The sequence below is a fragment of the Lissotriton helveticus genome, chromosome 2_1 (genome assembly GCF_964261635.1).
Source record: "Lissotriton helveticus chromosome 2_1, aLisHel1.1, whole genome shotgun sequence".
NCBI classification, from domain to species: Eukaryota; Metazoa; Chordata; class Amphibia; order Caudata; family Salamandridae; genus Lissotriton; species Lissotriton helveticus.
The window spans coordinates 2,073,919,964-2,073,941,166 of record NC_136059.1 but is presented as its reverse complement, the minus strand read 5'-3'; the positions used below and the strand labels follow the sequence as shown (position 1 = coordinate 2,073,941,166).

Sequence of the window (21,203 nt, the reverse complement as noted above, 5' to 3'; positions counted from 1 at the left end):
GGGCACCCGCTAGAACTGCTAATTTAACTTACAGGCGGACATAAGGCAGGGTGGGCACCTGCACTCAAAACTCTGAACAAATCAGCGTGGTGAGCACCCGCCTGATCGCGGCATCCCAAGGGCATCCCCAAGGTGGGAGCCTCTCTTCAGGGCAAAGTGCAGCATCGCACGGCACGGCCCATGCTCCTCCTCAGCTACAAAGAGCAAAGTCCTTCCTAAAAGAGAAATGAAGCAAATCGCTCCCAGGGCGCTAGGAGCTCCAATTAAGTCCTTTAGGTATCCAGGGGCAAGGCAGGGCCCAGGGGCCAGCACACAGGGCCCTCCAGCAGGGAGGCAACCCCCGTGGCGGTCCATCCTGGGCTCCACCAGCAGCACGCCCCGCAGGAACGGCACACCAAGAAATGGACATTTTACATGGGGTCACAGCCCATTTTTATACACATATTTCCTTTGTCTGAGCTGTAGGGCAAGGGGAGAACCAGTTACAACTGGTTCTTGAGCACTTTGTTTTGCTCAGCCCATTTCCCTATTCACAGGACAGGCTAGGGACATCAGACACACCACAGGGGGTGGAGCCAGCATTGTGGAGGGAAGGCACAGCCCTATTCAGGTCCCTGGTGCAACTCCTCCCTGCCATCAACATGCAGATCTCCCCATTCACCACTGGGCAGACCCATCCTGACTCCTAGAGCCAGGCACACCAGCCAGCTCCAGCCAATCACAAGCCAGACAGTCAATTCACATTCACAGCACATACATGCCAACTTCTAGAAGTGGCACTTCTACACTAGTCACATTAAATCTGCGCGCAGCATTTAATCTCATGAGTTCGCACATACCAAACTCGCCCCTGCACTCCTCTCACATCAGGAACTACCATGGACACACATATCCCCATGCATTCCTATGGGAGGGCAGGCCACTCTCACCACACATATACAGAGAGCGCGCGGACTTTACACTGGACCACAGTTATAAAAAGTGCACAGAGGCCTAAAATCACCAACACCAGGTTACAGAAACAGGCTAGGAAAATGCAAAAAGATTCGGGGTGAACCTGCCAAAAGGGCCAAGTCCAATACAGTGTATGGCGGGAACACAATTTATAGTTAACTGAGGACTTTCTGTGGATTTTTTAGATCAAAACGTTAACTTTGTCACTGACACAGTCACCTAACTAGATTGTCACTTTAACCTTTGTGTTTTTTGGGTGAAATTCTAAGGTATTTAAAAAAAATAATAAGATCTTATTATCACACCTAACTATAACATTACTTTAACCTCTGTTTTTACAGTGTAAAAAAAAGACATATATATATTGCAACACGAAGAGTCCCGGGTGCTTAACTCCAGTGGTGGTGAGCAGCTATGTACAAGACCACAATCGCGATTCACTCCAAGGCGCCATTGACGAGAGCACACACGGAAATTCTTGTCAAAGTGCTTTTAATGTGCAAGCCTCCTGCACTGATAAGACGCGTTTCGGAACTACGCCTTTTTCAATGTCATTTCAGTGTGTGCTCTTGTTAATGGCGTCTTGGAGTGAATTGATATTGTGGATATATAGATGTATATATATATACACACGCTTAATTTTGCGAACAATCATGTAAGAAATGACTGTCATCTCCAAGATGTAATCAGTTGACAAAAGTGCATGGACATTGAACTTTGGTGGGGTTCACAGGCACACTGAATTTATTTTAAAACATGAGTCTATGTTATTTTTTAAGAAAGTAATATGACATAATGAACAATGTTTATTTTGTTTCTTTAGCAATGATGAAGTTACTTTCTTTCATAGTTTCTTATCAATATAAAATCAGTACAAAAATGAGTGTGCAAAGTATACTAACACTTAGGGTTCAAGCACATTGAAGCAACCTTGGTCAATAAATGTCTGTCCACAAGGGCTTCATTCTGCAAACAAACATGTAATACAAATGACTGTCGTCACTATGATGTGAATAGTAGAAAATTCTGCACAGATATTTAACTCTGCTGGGTTTATGGTTGGGCACTGAATTTAATTTAATTCAAATGTGTGCTTGTGTTATTTGTGCCGAACATTAAGTATTGAAAGATTTTTAATTCTCATTTGTTTTGAAATGAACTCTCTCTTTCTTCTTTCTTCATATATTTGTTGGTATAACAGTATGAACTGTTTGGGTTCTGTTGTCAGTTTCCATTATGACTTAGCAGACATGAATAAAAGTACCAAAATGACTGCGCAACATATGTGTGATCAAGGCAGTCTGTGGCAGTCGAAACACATAAGCATTCAGAATACGTTGTTTGTTGGATTGAAAAGATCACATGTAACTAGGACACATTACTGCATTTTCAAAATACTAACGTGTAAAATTATTTCATATCATTAAATACTAATATTGTTTCAAATGGTTTACATTAGTACATTAATACGTTTATTGTCCGACGGTTTCAGGACATTTGCACTAAATATGGCTATGCGGCATCAGTTTTCGTTAATCATTTGGTGCCAAGTTTCACATATGCAAATGAAAATCACAATGAAACCCTTAAATATCAGATGTAAAATTATCTAGATTATGTTACATTTAATTTATTCTTTACACACATTACTATTTCAATGAGCATGATCAGAAATGTCAGAACATGTGAGTAGATCATTTTTTTAATACACATTGAAGTAACATGTCAAAGCTGGTTAATAAAATATGAACCTATATCATTCAAATCAATATGATTTCGTCTATTCTACTATTATCTGCATATTATTAAAATGCAGTAACTAACTTCTCTTATATGTATTTCTCATGCTTCTTTAATGTGTTTTTATTGCATATTTATTCACAGGTTACTCAAAACGTCTCATATTGCTTTATCTGTCAAGCAAGGATTCCAGCAGCTTTTCTGATGCATCACGGTGATCTGCTCTAATCAAAAGTGTATCATGTCTGTGACGCTGGTCTTGCAGTACGCTGCAAGACTATCGTGATGCCACTGTAAGACCACAACACGAAAACGTTTTTAATATTCAAAGCACACTAAGGATACTCATATTAAAGCCTCAAAGTTAAAAACCAATTACTGTATCATATGAAGCAAAGCATTTGAAATGTTTACGATGGCCTCTATGCACATCTCGACACCTGAACAGGACCTACAAACATTTTTGCGTTGCAACAAACCCTTGTCATGGGCTATAGCAGTATCGCAATAGTACAGCAAGAGTACTAAACCTAAGGGGAAAAATCAAGTTATTAGCCAACAAAAAAAAACAAACACAGGATCCTCAAAATGTGATCTGTGTTGAAAACCACTGTCTTTAACGTTAATAAAAACAATCGTTTTTTATTAGTAAACTCAACTTTCTTTTTATTTTACAGCGATCTCTCAGTACTACAGAGCGACCTGGAACAGGACATACATACACAGTACATCAGAGTTCCCATGGGAACTTGTCACTGGCTACAGTAGTTCCCAGGTAGTCCCGCAATAGTACTGCCTTACCACATACCGAAAAAAGATATATAAATTACATGCAATAGTATTGTAAATAAGTTGAAAATATAAAATTAAAAATTAACAATATAATTAACTTTCAACATTATGCTAAACTTCATGTTAAAAAATACCGTTTGAAATGTACTAAAAAAAACGAAAGGTTAAAGTTACATTATAGTTAGGCAGAATATCACTCATTTTAAGCTGTTTTAAATTCTAAAAAACACTGAAATTCAGAAGCTGCATATTAACTGAGCAAATTATAACTTGCGCTCCTGCCAGACACTGCATATGGCTTAACATATTACATAACTCAGGACATGCACAATGACATGACTGATGACATAAACCATTGAATGCATCAGTTTGCTATAGCCATCTGATAGTGAAAGGTATTTAGTGAGCTACATCTAGAACAAATGTTATACACATACACGACGGCTAATGAGTTGAATTGAAAGTTTTTGGAACATTCTTAGGACGATCTCTATGCCTACACGTCCTTTGAGATGTAGTAGAGATTACTTAAGTGAAGATTCCGAATGCCTGACCCTGAATCCTAAGTGAATTCTTCCCAGTATCAGATAACTGAGGCAATGTCTCTTCATGCCTCAGCCGAATAAGAAGTGGCCCTCTGACTTATTTAGCAGATTTAACGTACCTACAATCATGGCCGTCAGCAGAGTCGGAGAGACAAACCTAGCTTTCTGCCCCTACACCTCGAGGACCTCCTGGGCATTTTGCAATGAGATGATGTCAGTGGAAGAACAGAGAGCATATCCTCTTCACCCCATGAACAGACTCTGAAGTGTTTCCAGAACCCACTACAGACAACACACACTCTTCTAACAAATTACTGGGGCAAGTGATAGGCTCTGAGATGTCTACGAGCGAAAAGTGTGAATTTGTAAGAGACTTGGGGCCAGATGTATGACCCACCAATTTTCGACTCACAAATTATGTTGCATTTGCGACTTGCAATGTGTTACTCGCAAATTGGGATGTATAACAGTGTATCAGACACTGTCAGCGATTCCTAATGGGGTCGCAAATTGCATTACTCATGAATATTAATGAGGCTGTCGCAATTTGCGACCCCATTAGGAATGGCTAGCACTCCCAGTGATGGGACTACTTTTAAATAAAGCAACCTTTTTTTTTTTAATGCAGCCCGTTTTCATTAAAGGAAAACAGTGTGCATTTAAAAAAGAAAAATTAAACTTTTCAGTTTAATTTTTAGGTCTTGTGTGTGGCAGGGTAGAGCCCTGCTACGCCTCTGCGAGAGATCTTGTAAATACAAGATTTCTAAAAGGGACTTTAAGCCCCGCCTCTCCTTTCCATTGGGTAACGTCAGCGTTTATGGTAAACGCTGGCTTCCCAATGGAAAGGAGTGTTTTGGGTGCCACCTGTCCGTTTTTCGGACAGCCCCTCCGGACACCATGGCCTGGTTTGCGGCTGTCGTGAAGACTTTTCTTATCTACTTGTTTATTTTAACAAGCAGATAAAGAAGTCTTCAGGACAGCTCTCTGTCACGCTGCCTGCACGCGCCCGTCCGGCAGGGCCAGGCTGCAGCTCGGAGGGTTAACCCCTTGTTAGAGATCCAGCGGCGAAGAGTGAAAGCAGATGTGAAGCAGATGTTATTGCAGCGATTAGGAGGACTCTGTACTACTGCTAATCTCAAATGCCATTCTTGACCAAACTGCGTGATACTGGGCAAGTTACTATGCTCATCAGTGCCTCTTCTGTTAAGTTAGGGGCAGTCAACAAGCATTCTGAAAAGCTGTACATGTACTGAGCACAAATCATCTTCAAAGTTCAAGTACAAGTATATAGAAAGTTTTCCATTCAGATAATTTGGGTGAATATTTCTGTTATTTCACATTGCTTGTTTTTTGTGGTGCATACTATACTAGATGCTATAGGAACACTGTACTGCAATTAAACACGTTTTTCTTAAGTTATGAAATATGAATCATTCGCACTCGGAGGGAAATAATACAAGCATTGTTTTGTGTACGCACTGGTGTGGAGCTGGGTAGGGAATGCTGGAAAGTCCCCCCCCAAGCCTCAGTGTTATTTATTCCACATTCCTGGCGGAGAGGGCGGGTGAGGACCAGGCAGGGAACACGCCCTACTCCCGCCTATTTTCTAGTTAGGAACAAGAGAGAGCGGTAGCATGTTTATGTATGGCATGCACAGATTGGTACAGCGGCGCGAAGTCAGCTGTAAAGTATTGGAGCGCTCTACAGGGTGGGGGGTGTTGCAGTGTTAGGGAAGGGGACAGGGGAGGTGGTCTGTGTGGTGTAGTTAGGGTTCTGCAGGAGCTCACAGTTGGGGCGCTCAGCGGCATAAATGCCCCTGCGGTGCAGCAGGATGGGACTGCCCTTTAGGGACCCCCCAATAAGTCCCAGACTCTTACCCGTCGTCGAATTCTTCAGAAGGTGAGGGTCATTTTGCGTTAGGCCACTAGGGTGTGCTGACGGTTTAGCAACAGGATGAATCCAAGGGACCTTCACAGCATGGAGTTGTGTATGTTGAACCTACGCCCGGGTGTTGGGGGAGGGGCGAGGAATAAGGGAGGGGGTTGCTTCTTTTCGGGGAGGCGGTAGTGGCGCGATGCGAGCCTGGTTCCTAAGTTTATCCATTGAGAAGTTCCAGACAATGAGGTGGTTCTTTGTGTTAGGGCACATCAACAACTTCACAGTTAGGCCTCAGCCGTAAATGGGCTAGGAGCAAACAAGCTGATTGGACGACTCTGCACAAAGCCCCTCGCACAGTGATGTCCATACGCTAAATACACCATGAACCATTTCTCCCCCACCACATCTCAACTCCCACCGCATTTACTTATCAGTAGTGCCCTGTACATCTAGCCCCACATCAACATCTGGACCACATTTACAGCAACCTGGATAATTTAAAAGTGGAGACTCCTATTCCCCTTCCATGGACAGACCATTGTTTAATACCCTTTACCTGGTCTATGAACTCCCCTCCTACCACCCATAAGCCCAATAAACATTGGGGAAGGAAATGGTCCCTCCTATCGCTCCCTGAGTGGGAACGCGCCCTGACCGAACATCCACCACAGAGGTCTACTAACCCCAGTGCTGCCACGACTAACTTTGACACCTGGATCTCCAGTACCCTCGATCAGGTTCTTCCCTGCACTCCTCTAAAATCAATAACTAGATCCAAAGTTGCCCCGTGGTACACACCAGCCCTCAGAACCATGAAGCAATCATGCCGCAGACTCGAGAGAGTGTGGAGGCAAAACCACTCTCAACAGAGGAAGGCTGACTATAGAGCCGCCATCAAACTGTATAAGGGGGAAATTGCCGCCACTCAATCCCGTTTCTATAACGTGAAAATTAATATGGCGGCTAATGCGCCCAAAGAAATTTTTAAAATTGCAAAATCTTTAATTTCTCCACCTTCTGAGCGACCATCATCAGACGGCGCACAAACCCGGTGCAATAATCTTGCTACCTTTTTCTCCCAGAAAATCCAGGCAATTTATTCTTCGTTCATCACTGGTGATGACAACAATAAATCTATTCCCCTCCCTGTCCCTGCCGCCTCCACCCCCTGCATACTCGAAACACTTCCACTACTTGATCTGGTATCATTAGATAAACTAATCCCTAAAATCACCTCGGGATCCCCTAATGACCATGCCCCCCCTCACGTGCTTACCAAGGTCTTAGATGTTATTCGTCCAGTCATCTTAGACATCCTCAATGCCTCCATCGCCTCCAACACCGTCCCGCCTCCATGGAAGTGTGCAATGGTAAAAGCTTTGCTGAAAACGCCCATGTTGGACCAGAACAACTTAGCCAACTATCGTCCCATTTCTTTACTTCCATGGATGAGCAAGCTACTTGAGAGGCATGTTAATAACATCTTAGTGGACTTTTTTGAGTCCAACTGTCTGCTCCGTTCCTCTCAAACAGGGTTCCGTCCACAGCACGGTACCGAAACCGCTCTTCTGGCGGTGACGGAAGAAGCCAGAACTGTGCTGGATCAGGGAGGGAAGGCCGCCATCATTTTACTCGACCTCAGTGCCGCGTTCGACACGGTCAACCACTCTACTCTTCTCCATCGGCTGAGTGGTTTGGGCGTGTCGGGCGCGGCCCTGAAATGGCTTGCCTCTTTCCTGGACGGCAGATTCTTCCAGGTGTTTGAGTGTGAGTCGGTCTCCCCAAAACATCCTCTTAGTTGTGGAGTACCTCAGGGTTCTTCCCTGAGCCCTACTCTTTTCAATGCCTATATGGAGCCTTTGGAGAGGATAGTCCACCCCTTCGGTGTGCGTATTGTCACCTATGCAGATGACACCCAACTGGTGGTCTCATTGGACCACCCCGCGGGATCCTCCTCCACCTTAGGCCCTTGTCTGAGGCTGTTGCCAGATGGATGCAATCCTCATTTCTCAAATTGAATGGGGAAAAAACAGATATAATGCTGCTGGGCAACCCCTCTCCATCTGCCCTAGCTTCCATCTGGCCCCCATCTTTGGGCCCGCCCCCTCTTCCCCAACCCCAGATCAAAAGCCTGGGAGTCTGGCTGGATAAAGCACTCGATTTTTCAGCTCAGGCCACAAAAACTGCTTCTACCTGCATCGGAATGATGAAGATGCTCCGCAAGGTGCTACCCTTGCTCCCATTCCAGGCCAGGAGGATCATGGTCCAGGCCCTGATCCTCTCCCGCCTGGATTATGGGAATGCCCTTTACATGGGAGCTCAATCAGTTGTGACCCGTAGGCTTCAGGTCACACAGAACTGTGCTGCCCGCCTACTTTACAATATCCCCCGTTGGCAGTCAGCTAAGAAAGCTCTGAAGGAGCTTCATTGGCTCCCTGTAACAGCCAGAATTCAGTTCAAGGCCATGTGTATTACGCACAAATCTTCACCGCACTGGCCCAGCAATTCTTCACACCATAGCGACCCCTTATGTTCCCGCCAGAGCCTTACGCTCCAGCTCTTTGCAACTGGTATCCACCACCAAAATTAACAAAGCCCGTTGGGGGGGCCGCTCATTTTCCCATACTGCGGCCGGGCTCTGGAACTCCCTCCCCCTCTCCCTTCGAGAAATCACCAACCATCTTTCCTTTAGAAAAGCCTTAAAAACTCACCTGTTTGCAAAAATGTGTTGATCCCCCTGAGCTTCCACCAGTAATCAGCTTAAAGCGCTACGAGGCCTCCGGGCAGATACGCGCTATACAAGTGCAATTTCAATTTCAATTTCAACAGTGGCCCACCTCCCTCACACCACGGCTCCCACCCCAGTGTTTATCCCTCACCCACACCTCTCTTCCCTGCTGCCTTTTACGCACCACCACATCTCTCCTTTCCTCTCCTCATCAATATCCACTGGGCCCCATACACACCTCCGTCCCAACCATCACTGCCTGTCAGATTGCTCCAGCCCTACCCACCCCACAGTCTTTATCCACCTACCCACCCCACAAAAATGCATTTTGTAATAAATAGTTCGGTACAAGTGTTTTCGGTCGGGTGTGGCGAGGCCTGTGTTGGATTTCACCTGGATTTTCACATACACACAGGCATACTTTTACACACACACTCGCTCTCTCCTCTGTTTTAAAGATCTTAAAAATGTTGGTTGGTTTGAAACATATTGTGTTTTAAGTGCTCCTAATAATACGCACTGCCCCTTAAACCCACACCCTCCATGTCCTGCTCCTCATATAATATATTTTTTACAAAATATGGCAGTGATTGTTGGGAAATCTGAAGTTTACTCCCCCCAATCCTACTGACTAAGCTACATCCCTGTATACCCTAGAGGTGCCAAGTGACCGCCTGTGATTTCATCTGTACAGTGTGTCTCCCTGTCAGTAAGAAACCATAAACGCAATTAAAATCCCGCCCTAAAAGCACGAGAAGACAAAAGCATTTGCAATGCAAAAGGTCTCGCATTTGCGAGAGTTTAAGCTTTTGGCATTGTAAATGACAATACCTTTTATTTATGTTTTGAAAACCAAGACGCAAATAAAAGGCATTACCATTTACAATGCCAATAGCTCAGACTCTCACAACTGCGAGACCTATTGCATTGCAAATGCTTGTTTTAAGGACAGGAAGTGGTCCCTGGGATCACAGCCTGCACTTAAAAATATTTTCTCACATACTCACAAAGGGGAAGAAGTAGGTGTAAACTGGGAGTGTTTTGCAGCCACTAATGCAGTCATAAAACAATTGAACATTGCATTGTGACTCACTATTAGGAAGGAACACCCCTTCCTAATAGCAGGAGTTGCAAATGCTAATTTGCGAGTCAGTGACTCGCAAAATAGCATTTGTGCATGCCATTACCCTTTTTTGCAGTCGCAAACGGGAGGATCTCCCGTTTGTGACTGCAAAAAAGGGTTGTACATCTGGCCATATATATGCTATTGGTTACACCAAGCAGGAGGTCAAAGCTCCACATATGGCCAATGACGCACACCAATAACTGTCTCGCAGTCCTAACCATATTGTTCATGCTGCCTAGCCTCCCAACAGTCCACCAAGCCTGGGGTCTAAGTGGAATTCGGACTAAAAATCGATGTCATAGGGGACAGAAACGAGGAGGAAGAGGCGGTTGCTTCTATTAAAATATCCCCTGAATTGGATAGGACACTAAGCGAGCAGAAGAAGAAAATTAAATCTAGATAAATGAATTTATATAGGGGGTCTTACCTGGAAGACACAGATATACACATTATTTATGTCAGAAACTTGACTAAATGTAGAGACAAAGCAGTGCAGGTTTATTTTTGAATGACAAAATAAGAATAATCATCTTTTGAAAGGTGCCAGAGTATGCATACTCGAAAGGGAAGTTTTGAACGCAAGTATAAACTTTCTCTAACCCTGCTGGGTTTGAATGCTTTGCTCAAGAAATTGCTGGCTATCCTGCTTAGTCTAACAATGTTTTGCTCACTAAAAATCTTGTCCACATTGCTTAGACCAATACCGTGAGATCTAATTTCCACAAAGCATGTGCAGACATCTAATCAAAGGCAACTGAGTACAATTTAGGTTATCAGACACTCCATAACTTAGTATTTATGATTGAAAAAATCATTGAACAGATTTGAAATAGCAATCTGCCACGCCGTCTACAACTGATCACAAACCCAGTCTCCAGTCTCCATCTAGATGTTAAAGGACCTTTTACATTGATGGGATATGCCACAACTTACCTTTTCCTCCTGGTAGGTGATGTCCATGAGATTGATGCTGTGGAATGGCCCTTGGTGGTGTTCAGACACACATTGGCCACATACTCCCTTGTGGCACATGCGGCAATACAGCAGCAGCTGTCTCCCTGAATGCAGCAAGCAAGGCCCAGCACCCACTACCAAGTCCTCTTTTTCCTTGCATGGTGCAGACCGCAGAAGCTTCACCACCTCTGCCAGAGTGGTATTGACAGGCAGGCGAGTGGCGCCACCTGGGACAGAGCTTACTTTGCGACAGAGTGGGCAGCAAAGTTGCTGTGGAAGCGATGGGGGTGAGGAGCTACACCCCTGCACACAACGCCAGCAGAAATTGTGTGAACACAAAGGCAGTGTCACTGGCTCCTCAAAAAGTCCAAGGCACACAGCACAAGTAAGACTTGCCTCCATCATGGGCTGCTGGCACGCATGAAAAGAAGATAGAGTACAATGTAGGGGCTTGAAGCCTACAAAATGAAAAAGGCTTGCACCATCACAGTGAGAAGAAAGAAGCCTACACCACTTAAAACTACATCAACAAAGGCTAGTTGGAGATCTAGGATAACAGAGAAGAGATCTGAATAACTACACAGTATTAGAGTAAATTAAACCACCTACCGGTAAAAAAAGCAGAGGTTTACTACTAAAATGTGGAAGCCAAAGTAGCAGATAGGATTTATTTATGACAGTAAGGTAAGCATCACCATGACTCAGCTAGCACAGAGGAACAAAGAGGAACATGCACCAAGATAAACTGATTCAACGATATGCCACCAAAGAGGTATATTTCAAGCGTTAGGGTTGCACGGCGTAGGTTATACTCCTGGAATCCAAGTACAATGCATCACCGCAGGAGTTATACACTAACAGAGATGCGTATCCGCTTAGCAGCAGGGGCACTGGTAAACAATGGGGCTGGCTATCAGTGTTAGTTAGGTACAGCGCTGTCGCCAAAGGTGGATAACCGAACCACCAGACAAACAAATAAAGTCTATGCCACGATCTTTTTGCTGACAGGGATAGGTTGGAGGCCGGTAGTAATACCAGAGTTGAATGTGGGGTTTTCTTTATAGAGGATGATGGGCTACAATTCTGTTAAAATAGGACTTTGGCTGCAGCTGCAAATCCGTAGAGAAGAGTAAAGATGCAGAAACTAATGTAGCGATACACACACGGGTCAGGGGAGGGCGCCTGACGAGATCGGTGGCGTTCGAGCCGGGTGAAATCACTGCAGGGAGAGGGAGGGGGGTAGAATGCGTGCGCGTGAACTCTGTACCACCCTCTTCTCGAATGGACGCTACCAACGAGCACTAAACAAAAGCTGTTGTGTTCCCTCTCCTTCTTGATGTCCTGCGTGAAGAAAAAGCGCGTCAATTCTCGTCATCAGCAGCTGAAGCACAGAGCAGAGAGCACCGGCCGGTGAGACGCCTCCCCTTGCGGAAGTGCCGGCCTACTGCCTGCACCCGCCTCACCAAAACAAAACTTTTCTCTGAGCTAGTTAATCCCCGCGAGACGTCACTGACAGTTTTCAGCTCATGTGCTTTCAGATTCGTTTCCTGATTCCCTCCGCAGTCAAGTGCGGGCGGGGCAGGAATCACTCTGGCATATAATGTTAAAGGACGCTTAGTTTATAGGGGCGTAAGTGGCAGCACAAAGGGAGAGGAATGCGTATTGTTATGAGTACTAAGTGAGATAAGCACAACATTTTGTAAAATAACCATTTTTGGGAGACATTCTAAACAGAGATGAGATGCAGTGTGTTTTTTTGTCGAAGTGTGCATGCTAAAATTATCGGTCAAATCCCACAGACACCTCACCATATTGTCTTGTATTGTAATTGCATATATATATCGTTTACTACCCCAGACGAGGCGTCGGAATGCTTGCTACTGCGAGTAGTATGCTACTCTGGAACCCCTAAAGGATTATTGGTGAATTAGTATAGTGAAATATGTTAGTCATTTGTTTTGATTGTTAAGGATAGTGGAGGGATAGAAGAGGGAAAATGGTTTGCATTTATATATCGCTTGCTACACGTGATGGGATGTTCAAGCACTTTTTTGGCGAGTTGAACGCTACTGCAGAACCCAAAAAGGATCAGTGGTGAATTAGTAAAGTGAAATGTGAAAGTAATTTAAATCACATTCCCAATTGAAAGCACATGTATGGAACTTTTAATCAGAAAATACATTTATTAGTGGGGTGTAACACCCCAAACCTCCTCCCCCTCCAAGCTACTCCAGCCCTGTCAAGTATCACGCATCGGCCGTGACACTAACGCATTTCAGTGTGGTGGTCCGCATTACCGCACTGAAATGCAACGTCACGCATACATGGGATAGCAGCTCCTCGCTGATAGTGCTGATTAAAGTAAAAGAGTGGCAGCGCGTGCTGTGTCATGCACGCTGCTCCTGGGCTTGGGGGCTGACAGTGACTCACTCACTTGGCTGTTGTAATGTATTAATAGTTTTCCCGGTGCTGCATTCATAGCGACTGACGTCACAACTCGGCAGTGCTGTGTCCAATAGGCGCGTAGCTCACCGCAGGACGTCATGTCCTGCTTCCGCTGGCTGCAATTAAACTTGTGGCAGGCCAGCAAATGTTGGCAGCGCTGGCGCTGCTCGGCGGTAAATTTAAATAAATGACCCCGCGACACACCACGGACCCGGCGGCCGCTGAAGAACAACGCGGTGTACCTGAGCTGTTCGTGCTGCTGAGGCAGTGCGTGAGTCTGATGGTCTGGCGGCTCAGAAGCGACCCCAGCAGGAGCAGCATTGAGCCTGCACGGGGCTTTAATTAAGCTGAACCTTGGCTCCCGCGTGAAAGATACCACATGGATTTGTCAGCGCACCTGGCATATAGCTGCAGACCCAAGTTGAATTTGTCCCCGGATACACCAAGTCTGCCGGCTGCAGTTTCTGTTTCAGTGGCATGCTAGCACTGGTGCAGCCCGGTCTCCAGAAGGCACACGACGTGTGAGAGGTCAGACTGTATAGGCTGTTTAATTTTTGTGGACTTGTCAGCTTAGGTGCTGTGATTGTCCGAATGCAAAAACGCTGCCTGCATCAAGTTTAAATGGATGGGTGTCGTCTCACATCGCTTGCAAAACATGTATGTATCACATGAGGAGGCAGCTTTCTCTTTCCTTGCCCTGCCCTCTGTCAGTACATACCCCTTGTGGTCGTTCTCACACAGGACTCCTGCTAACTTCCTCAAGGTGTGATGGAAGATGGTACTGCAATTGTTTTACAGAGGGTCATCTTAGAAGGAGAATTTTGGTTAGTGAGCTTCTTATTTGGAGATGTTTGTACACTGTGCTGGAAATGGTAATCCTTTTACTCTGGCCGTCCGCAAATTCCAAGTGTGAGCTAGCAGCAGAAAGGGGCCAAAGTCACGAGGGTCGGTGTCATGCAACATTATGCGGTGAGCTACGCGCCTATTGGACACAGCACTGCCGAGTTGTGACGTCAGTCGCTATGAATGCAGCACCGGGAAAACTATTAATACATTACAACAGCCAAGTGAGTGAGTCACTGTCAGCCCCCAAGCCCAGGAGCAGCGTGCATGACACAGCACGCGCTGCCACTCTTTTACTTTAATCAGCACTATCAGCGAGGAGCTGCTATCCCATGTATGCGTGACGTTGCATTTCAGTGCGGTAATGCGGACCACCACACTGAAATGCGTTAGTGTCACGGCCGATGCGTGATACTTGACAGGGCTGTGTGGACCGAGGGGGGTTTCCAAGGTAAATATAGAAAAAGTTTGCAAGACAATATTTAAAGTCAAAACTATGATTGTTTTTTTCCAAATTTAGCAGTCATTACAGAAAGCAAAGAGATAGTTTAAATCAGCACCAATGATGCATAAAAATAAGCCAATTGCAAGAGGTCAAATAAAGAACAGTTCAACATAGGGAAACACTCAGTATAGAAGCAAGCGAGAGCTCAAATAAGTGCTATAGTATAAATCAAATAACAGACTGTCATAGAGTATGTCTTAGTTGAAGCAAACAAAATATCTGGCAATCAGACATATTCTGTGCACAGAATTAAATAACAGTCCGACATGGAGACTGCTTGGTATGAAAGCAAAGGAAGGTCTAAGTGTAAAGTCTGCTATAGAGTCTGCTCTCATATGACCATGTCTGAACTGGGGTGGCAGAGTGAGCTAAAGAATGATGATGGATTAAACTCAGATCAGTTGACTGGGGGTGAGTGCTTGCAATGTTCAACCCTCCGTCTATTAGCCCCTTTGGTTTTGCTCAATAGAAATGAGCAAAAGCCACTCAACTAAGTACATATCAGTAATATGATCAATTGCAAGTCTGTCTCTTAAGAAAAGGCTCTCGCAAACATTCCAGAAAGAGCATTTTTTATAGGTTTTTTAGACAGTGGAAATCACGCTCATGACATAATGTGAAATGAAGTAATAATGACAACAACCAATAGATTTTCATAAGCACATGATACATTAACTGCAGCACTGTTGGAAACACCCTCAGAATGTGTACTTAATGCTAACCCTTAAACTAAAAAAATGAGAGCATGACACTACATATTTGTATGTATTCAATTAAATGGGCCCTTCAGAGTCACCCACAGGAACATGCTTAGTCCTTGATTTTTTGCAATAGTGAGAACAGATAGGGCACAACTTCCTCCAAAGCTCTGAAAGAAATTACACTTCGTTTAATCACACCGCAAAACAGATCTTTTTTTTGTGCTATTTTCTGTTAATGAAAAGAACACCATCAGGCATTTTAAACATGAAGAATAAACGATAATTTATTTTCCAAATTGCAAAAGTGTGTGTCAGTACATGCGGTGTGAGGCCCAGTTATGCCAACTCTCAGCCTGGTTATGCTAACTTATACATATATAAGCATTCGTTTTTTACTATGACATTTGCTCTAACAAGTACAAGGGCCACAATCAAGGTTTATTAAAGCAGTACAGCAAGACTGTCTTGGGAAAAACACTTTTTACTGCCTCACAGATTTGCATGTACCAATTATTTTACACAGGGAAATAACTCTCGTAATAGTCAGGAAACCTCCTCAATATGATTTTGCCTTGCTGCACACATGTAACCCCTTGCATCCGGTTTTGGTTATGTGCCTTTTATTAATATAAATGCACATGAAAAAAGTGCCAATGCATAAGCTGTATATGCAGAAGCACCGAGCAAGGGAGTGGGAAGTTTAAAAACATCTACTTGCTCAAGGGACAAAATCATTCAGAAATAAGCTTGTCCTGCAAAGATATCGATCTGCCCCGCCTACTCCTCAAATCAATTAGGTCAGCACAGAAAAAACCTGTACAGCAGTTAGTGAAACATACTGAGCACTATGTTTCAAATCCAAGGAAAAATATGCAGTGGATGATGATGATGCATCCTGGTATGCAAATGTGTTGCTTTGTCTGCTTTGAAAGCAAGTGCACCGCTGTGTCGTGCACTGCACCAACTCATCAGCCAATTTACGTATGATAGCTTTACATGTGTACAGAAATAATGCCCAGAGGCAGAGTGCAGACTAGTAATTGTTGTTGCATTGCTCTTCATATGTCGTGAAGTGTCATTGGTTCAGGCTGTGGACTATAAACCATGTAGCATAGAAAATTATTCTCCATCATTAGGCAAGCTGGTTCTGTCTTGCTTGCAAAAATGCTCACATTTGATGTTATGGCAAGCAAGTTTGTAAATGGTGATAACCACTTTTCGACAGAGCAGCTGATGTGTTAACAGGACTGTAAAATGTTTTGCTAGATATGCTTTCGTTTATTAGAGCAGTATACACACTTACTATTCGAGTTGCCACATTTTTACCGGGGCTGCTAAATTACTTCTGAGCAGAGCAGTCCTAGTTTAATTGCACAATTCCAGAATCTCCAAATATGACTACTATACTTTCAAAGGGATAGCAATTATAATTGCTTGTAGTCTCACAAAAGAGGCCAATGTTTGCATGGGAGCCAAATTCCTCCTTTTATAGTGCCAGTTAGATATGATATGCTTATATTATGTGTACACAAAGCAGCATCTGCACATTCTTCTCTCACAGAAGGGACATGTACAGCACATGTAGTAGCAGTACAAGTTTCTTCCATGTACATAACAGATAGAGTAATGGCAGCTCAGCTGCTTTGTAAGCTTCATTGGCATGAAGAGATACAGGATAACCGTACCTCACTCAGAATCAAAGATTTTTAGCACAGGTAGCAGCTGTGAAATCTTCACTCATACACAAGGGAAAGAGCAAATTTTATTCAGAGAGATCAGGTATAAGTAGGGCAGCAGCACACAGCAACGGGAGAGATTGGGATTATTCACACAGAGGGCTAGAGAAACACTGCAGCTCCTACATATCATACATCCGCTCCTGTGCATTCTTTGTCCGGGACACACCAGGCACTTTCCAGGCCTCTTGAGTAGTCCAAGCTCTGTGCCCGAATGAAGTTAGTGGAAATCTGATAATAATTGAGCAGCTAAATAGACACCCACATGTGAACCTACTTAGTTTTAATTTTGCCATCAGTGCCTCAGACATACTCCTTGCTGCATCCTCAACTGCAGTGGTATACTGAAGGCAGGGATACGTCTGGGGGTAAGCGGGAAATAGTTGACTATAAAACAAGTCCATTGTCAGCAACCATGGCACATTTCTGAACAGAGGACCAGACTGGGTCAGAGGTCCCGACTTCTCCAGTAATCAAGAGTGCAGAGAGTAATCATTTCAATCAGTGAGATCCCTGTTGTGAATATATTTCTGCTCTACATGCATGAAATCTTTGGGCAGTTATGCTTATTTGAAGGGAATTTCTGAAATGACTGGTGAAATGTGACCACTTCCACCCATTTGTCCTCCCTCACATGTGCCACACTCTGTGCTCTTTAATCAGGTAAGAAGAAACTCCTCCATTCTGAAAGATTCACCAGTTGGTATAGAGTTTATCGTCCTTGGGCAAAATGAAACTACATGTATATTGTGAACATGTTTTTGCGATTAAAATATATAATTTCAAGATGTTTTCACAATAATAGGAGGGCAACATAATTTCCTTATTCACATTGAACTTTCCAATTCGAATTGAATGTATCTATTCTCACTCTTTTGTTTTCAATTACTTCCCATGTTTCGTTTTTCAATGAATTTCCAGACGTTGGTGTCTATTTCCGTAAAGTTCTTTTTATTAAGTATCCAATTCCATCACACTTAAAACAGACCCAACCAACGTGTTTCATCCCTAATAGGGACTTCATCAGGGCCTAATCACATTTTTTTTGTTAAAAACATGTAATCAATACTTTTCACTTATTAAAATCAACAGCTCTGGTTCCTATTTTTAAGTTAAATTTTCAAAAGTTTTCATTTTTTGTGCGTAATTTTTAATCTAACATGAACCGCTTCCTTTTCAAGGAGTGTATTGATCAAAATTTCTGTACCAACCTGTTAGACTTGGCATCGTTTGGCGTGTTTCCCCCTGCCTTTTTGCTTTCTAACCTCCCGGTCTTGACTCTGTTTTTGCTGTTTTTGCTGGTTTAGTGTCTCTGCGCACTTTCTCATTGCTGTACAGAGTTGAAGTACAAGTGCTCCTGTTGTAAATTGTTATTATGGATTGGAGTTTCCATGATTGGATGATTTGATTTACTAATCAATCCCTAGTACAGTGCACCGTGTGTGCCCAGGGCATGTAAATCAAATGATGCTAGTGGGCTTGCAGCACTGGTTGTGCCACCCATTCAAGCAGCCTGTAAATGTAACTCTGGCCTCTCATTGCAGAGCCTGTGTGCAGTCTGGTGCTGCCATGTCGACTTGGCAAGTGTATCCACTTGCCAGGACCTATCCTTCCCTTTTTCTTACGCCAGTCACCCCTAAGGTAGGCCCAAGGTACCCAGTGGGCAGGGTGCAGTGTATTTGAAAGGTAGGACATGCCCTGGTGTGTGTGCCATGTCCTGATAGTGAATTTCTGTCAATTTCGTTTTTTTCTATTGCAAGGGTACCTGTTCAAATAGGACAGAATGGGGAGTTTGTTTATGACATCTTATAAACATAACTGGCCCTGGGAACAAGGTAGAGAAATAAAGTTTTGTATGCCTGCACTCAGAATCTAAAGATGCATCTTTTAGTGAAGGTGATTTTTACATTCTGTGTTTGAAAATACCACTTTTAGAAAGTAGGTTTTTTCTTGCTCAGCTATCCAGTGTGTCTCTGCTGGGTTTGTGGATTGACTGTATGACTTTGGGATGACAGGGGCTGGAGAGGAGCAGTGGCTCCAGAGAGTCTAGGTGGGTTAGGGAAGGACTGAGTAGACCTAGGCTGCATTTAGCTTAGGGGGAGGAGATTCCCTTTCACCTGAATGGGCCTGGTCTGAGGTGCCGGGTTTTTAGGAACCCGGTGGTGCCAGGGGATAACACCCGATGACCTCTGAGTTCTCCCTTGTTCCGGACCACAGAAACAATGAGTCTTCTAGTCACAGTCAGAGATCAAGTTTTATTGGTAGCTACCAAGTAACACGTGTCCTAGAAGCACGACAAACACGGGTCATGTATTCTCAGGAGACTGTACGTGTTCGTTTTTACAGAACCAGTCTTCTCCTTTTATACAGAAATAATGGCTTCAAGCAAGAATTCTTGAGTTTATGATATGGCTGTAAACATATTTCTGCAATAATACAAAGTGCGGCGTCACGTAAGCAAGCCCACATTTTAGATGTCCAGTTCGTGACAGATTACCCAGCAAGATCCGGGACTCCCATCAGATATCGATGAAACACCAATAAAGGCAGGTACCACCCAGTCATAAAACTGGCCATAAAGAAGAAGTATGGACAGGTGCATGTTTGTAGAAAGCATGTTCTGTATGGGGTAAATGGTTTGTGGAATGTTATGTGTCGATGTTATCGTATTCGGCCACTGGGCGGGGAGCCGCCCAAACAGGTTTGGCTTAAGGCAATGAAGTCAGTTTGGACAGGTCAGGGGGAAGTCAGGGGAAGGTGGACGTGTCCTTTTGGATCAAGCTCGACCTTTAATTGACTTAACATGAGGGCAAGACGTAAGATGGATGCCGTTCACAAAATGGAGTCTAAGGGATTGGGATGGAAATTACGATTTAGGGGTGTTGGCAACCCTCGATTGTCACGTAAATACATAGGAATGATGTCCTAATCATTATCGGTTCTTGGACACTAAATTCGTCATGGTACGTTGATATTGTGTGACACGGGTATTGGACCTCGATATGGGGATAACAATAGGGTCCAGATTTTCAGAACCACAGACCCTCCTTTTGCCCTTATGTAAGGCAATAACTCGTTAATCTGAGTCTAAATCTGTATGAAGGAATTCGTGGAGATGCTGCTGTAACATCATTCTGTTGCTCAGTTCGTCCCTTGACGCAGGCTTCCGTACACATGAAGTAGCACAGAGGCCACAGAGTGCAGGAGCGCACTGGACACATAGGCAGAACATAAACAGAAGTGTTAAGATCATCCCAATGAAGATAAGCGTTTTCCATCCCCAGGCAGCGATCAGTCCCCAGAACCACCCTAGCAAGGACCAATCCCCTTTCTCAACGTGAAGGGAACCAGATATTTCATGTAGTTTAGAGATGGCCTGGTATACTGTCGGTGCATTATCAGGGATGAATATGCAACAACTGGATTGGATGACTCTACACACACCACCACGATCGGCGAGTATGATATCAAGGGCAATTCGGTTCTGAAGGGTCATAAGTCGATCCGACTGAAGCTCGGTCGTCAAATTGCCAAGTGCTCCGGCCGTTGTAGTCACGGCGGATTCAACTATCCTTGCTAACTGGCGAATATTCCTGCTGTTCACCATAGGCCCCCAAAATGGCAGAAAACCTTTTGCGAAGTCAGCGAATTCCTGACCCGCGGTGTCGTCTTTACTCACGACACCTCTAGCTGTCCTTGTCCGATGGTAATCTGCTCGGGCCGTGTAGGTAGGAGGCAGCAGAAATGAGATGAAGCACGTGCCTGAGAAGTCAGGGGGTAACCATGTATAGGCTTGGTCGTGGCAGACGAAATACGTGCCTTTGGCTGCTAAGAGTATAGGGGAAGTTCGGGAGGCGAGCACATATGTTTCCGTGCAAATGCTCTTTCCTAACTGTGCTGTAGGATCCCTACCAATACCTTGTAGACATAGGTGACCTCGGTGGGGCACTATCCAAACTGGGTGGGATTTCTTTGCTACCTGGCTCTTGATCAGGTAAATGCCATGTTTGGTTACGTTCCAACGAGTGTATGGGGTCAGTTCATCTTTGGGGATAGTCAGATATGTGTCGATATCCCTACTCATATTTCCTATCCCTGCTATTAGTGCCTTGTTACTGGAATCGCTCTCAGTGGAACGGGTCGGGTATGGTTCTAGGGCGAATAGGAACATGGTCTGAAAAGCCCACAGAGAACCATAATAACTAAATGGCAGGATGAAGTACGGGATACCCTTATCAGTTGTGTGCGGCATGAGT

At 44.3% G+C, this 21,203-nt stretch overlaps 1 protein-coding gene across 2 annotated transcripts in view; it reads right to left on the bottom strand.

Annotated features, from left to right (window-relative positions):
• Window positions 1-12,220, bottom strand: part of LOC144819045 (uncharacterized) — a 444,234-nt gene extending 432,014 nt beyond the window's left edge. The window contains exon 1 of one of the 2 annotated variants that reach the window (XM_078677028.1): window positions 10,697-12,220. In XM_078677028.1, coding sequence (XP_078533154.1) covers window positions 10,697-11,122 — 426 coding nt within the window. In that variant the 5' untranslated portion in view covers window positions 11,123-12,220. The remainder of the gene's footprint in view (window positions 1-10,696) is intronic. The other variant, XM_078677027.1, reaches the window with a different exon arrangement.
• Window positions 12,221-21,203: the final 8,983 nt, after the last annotated feature.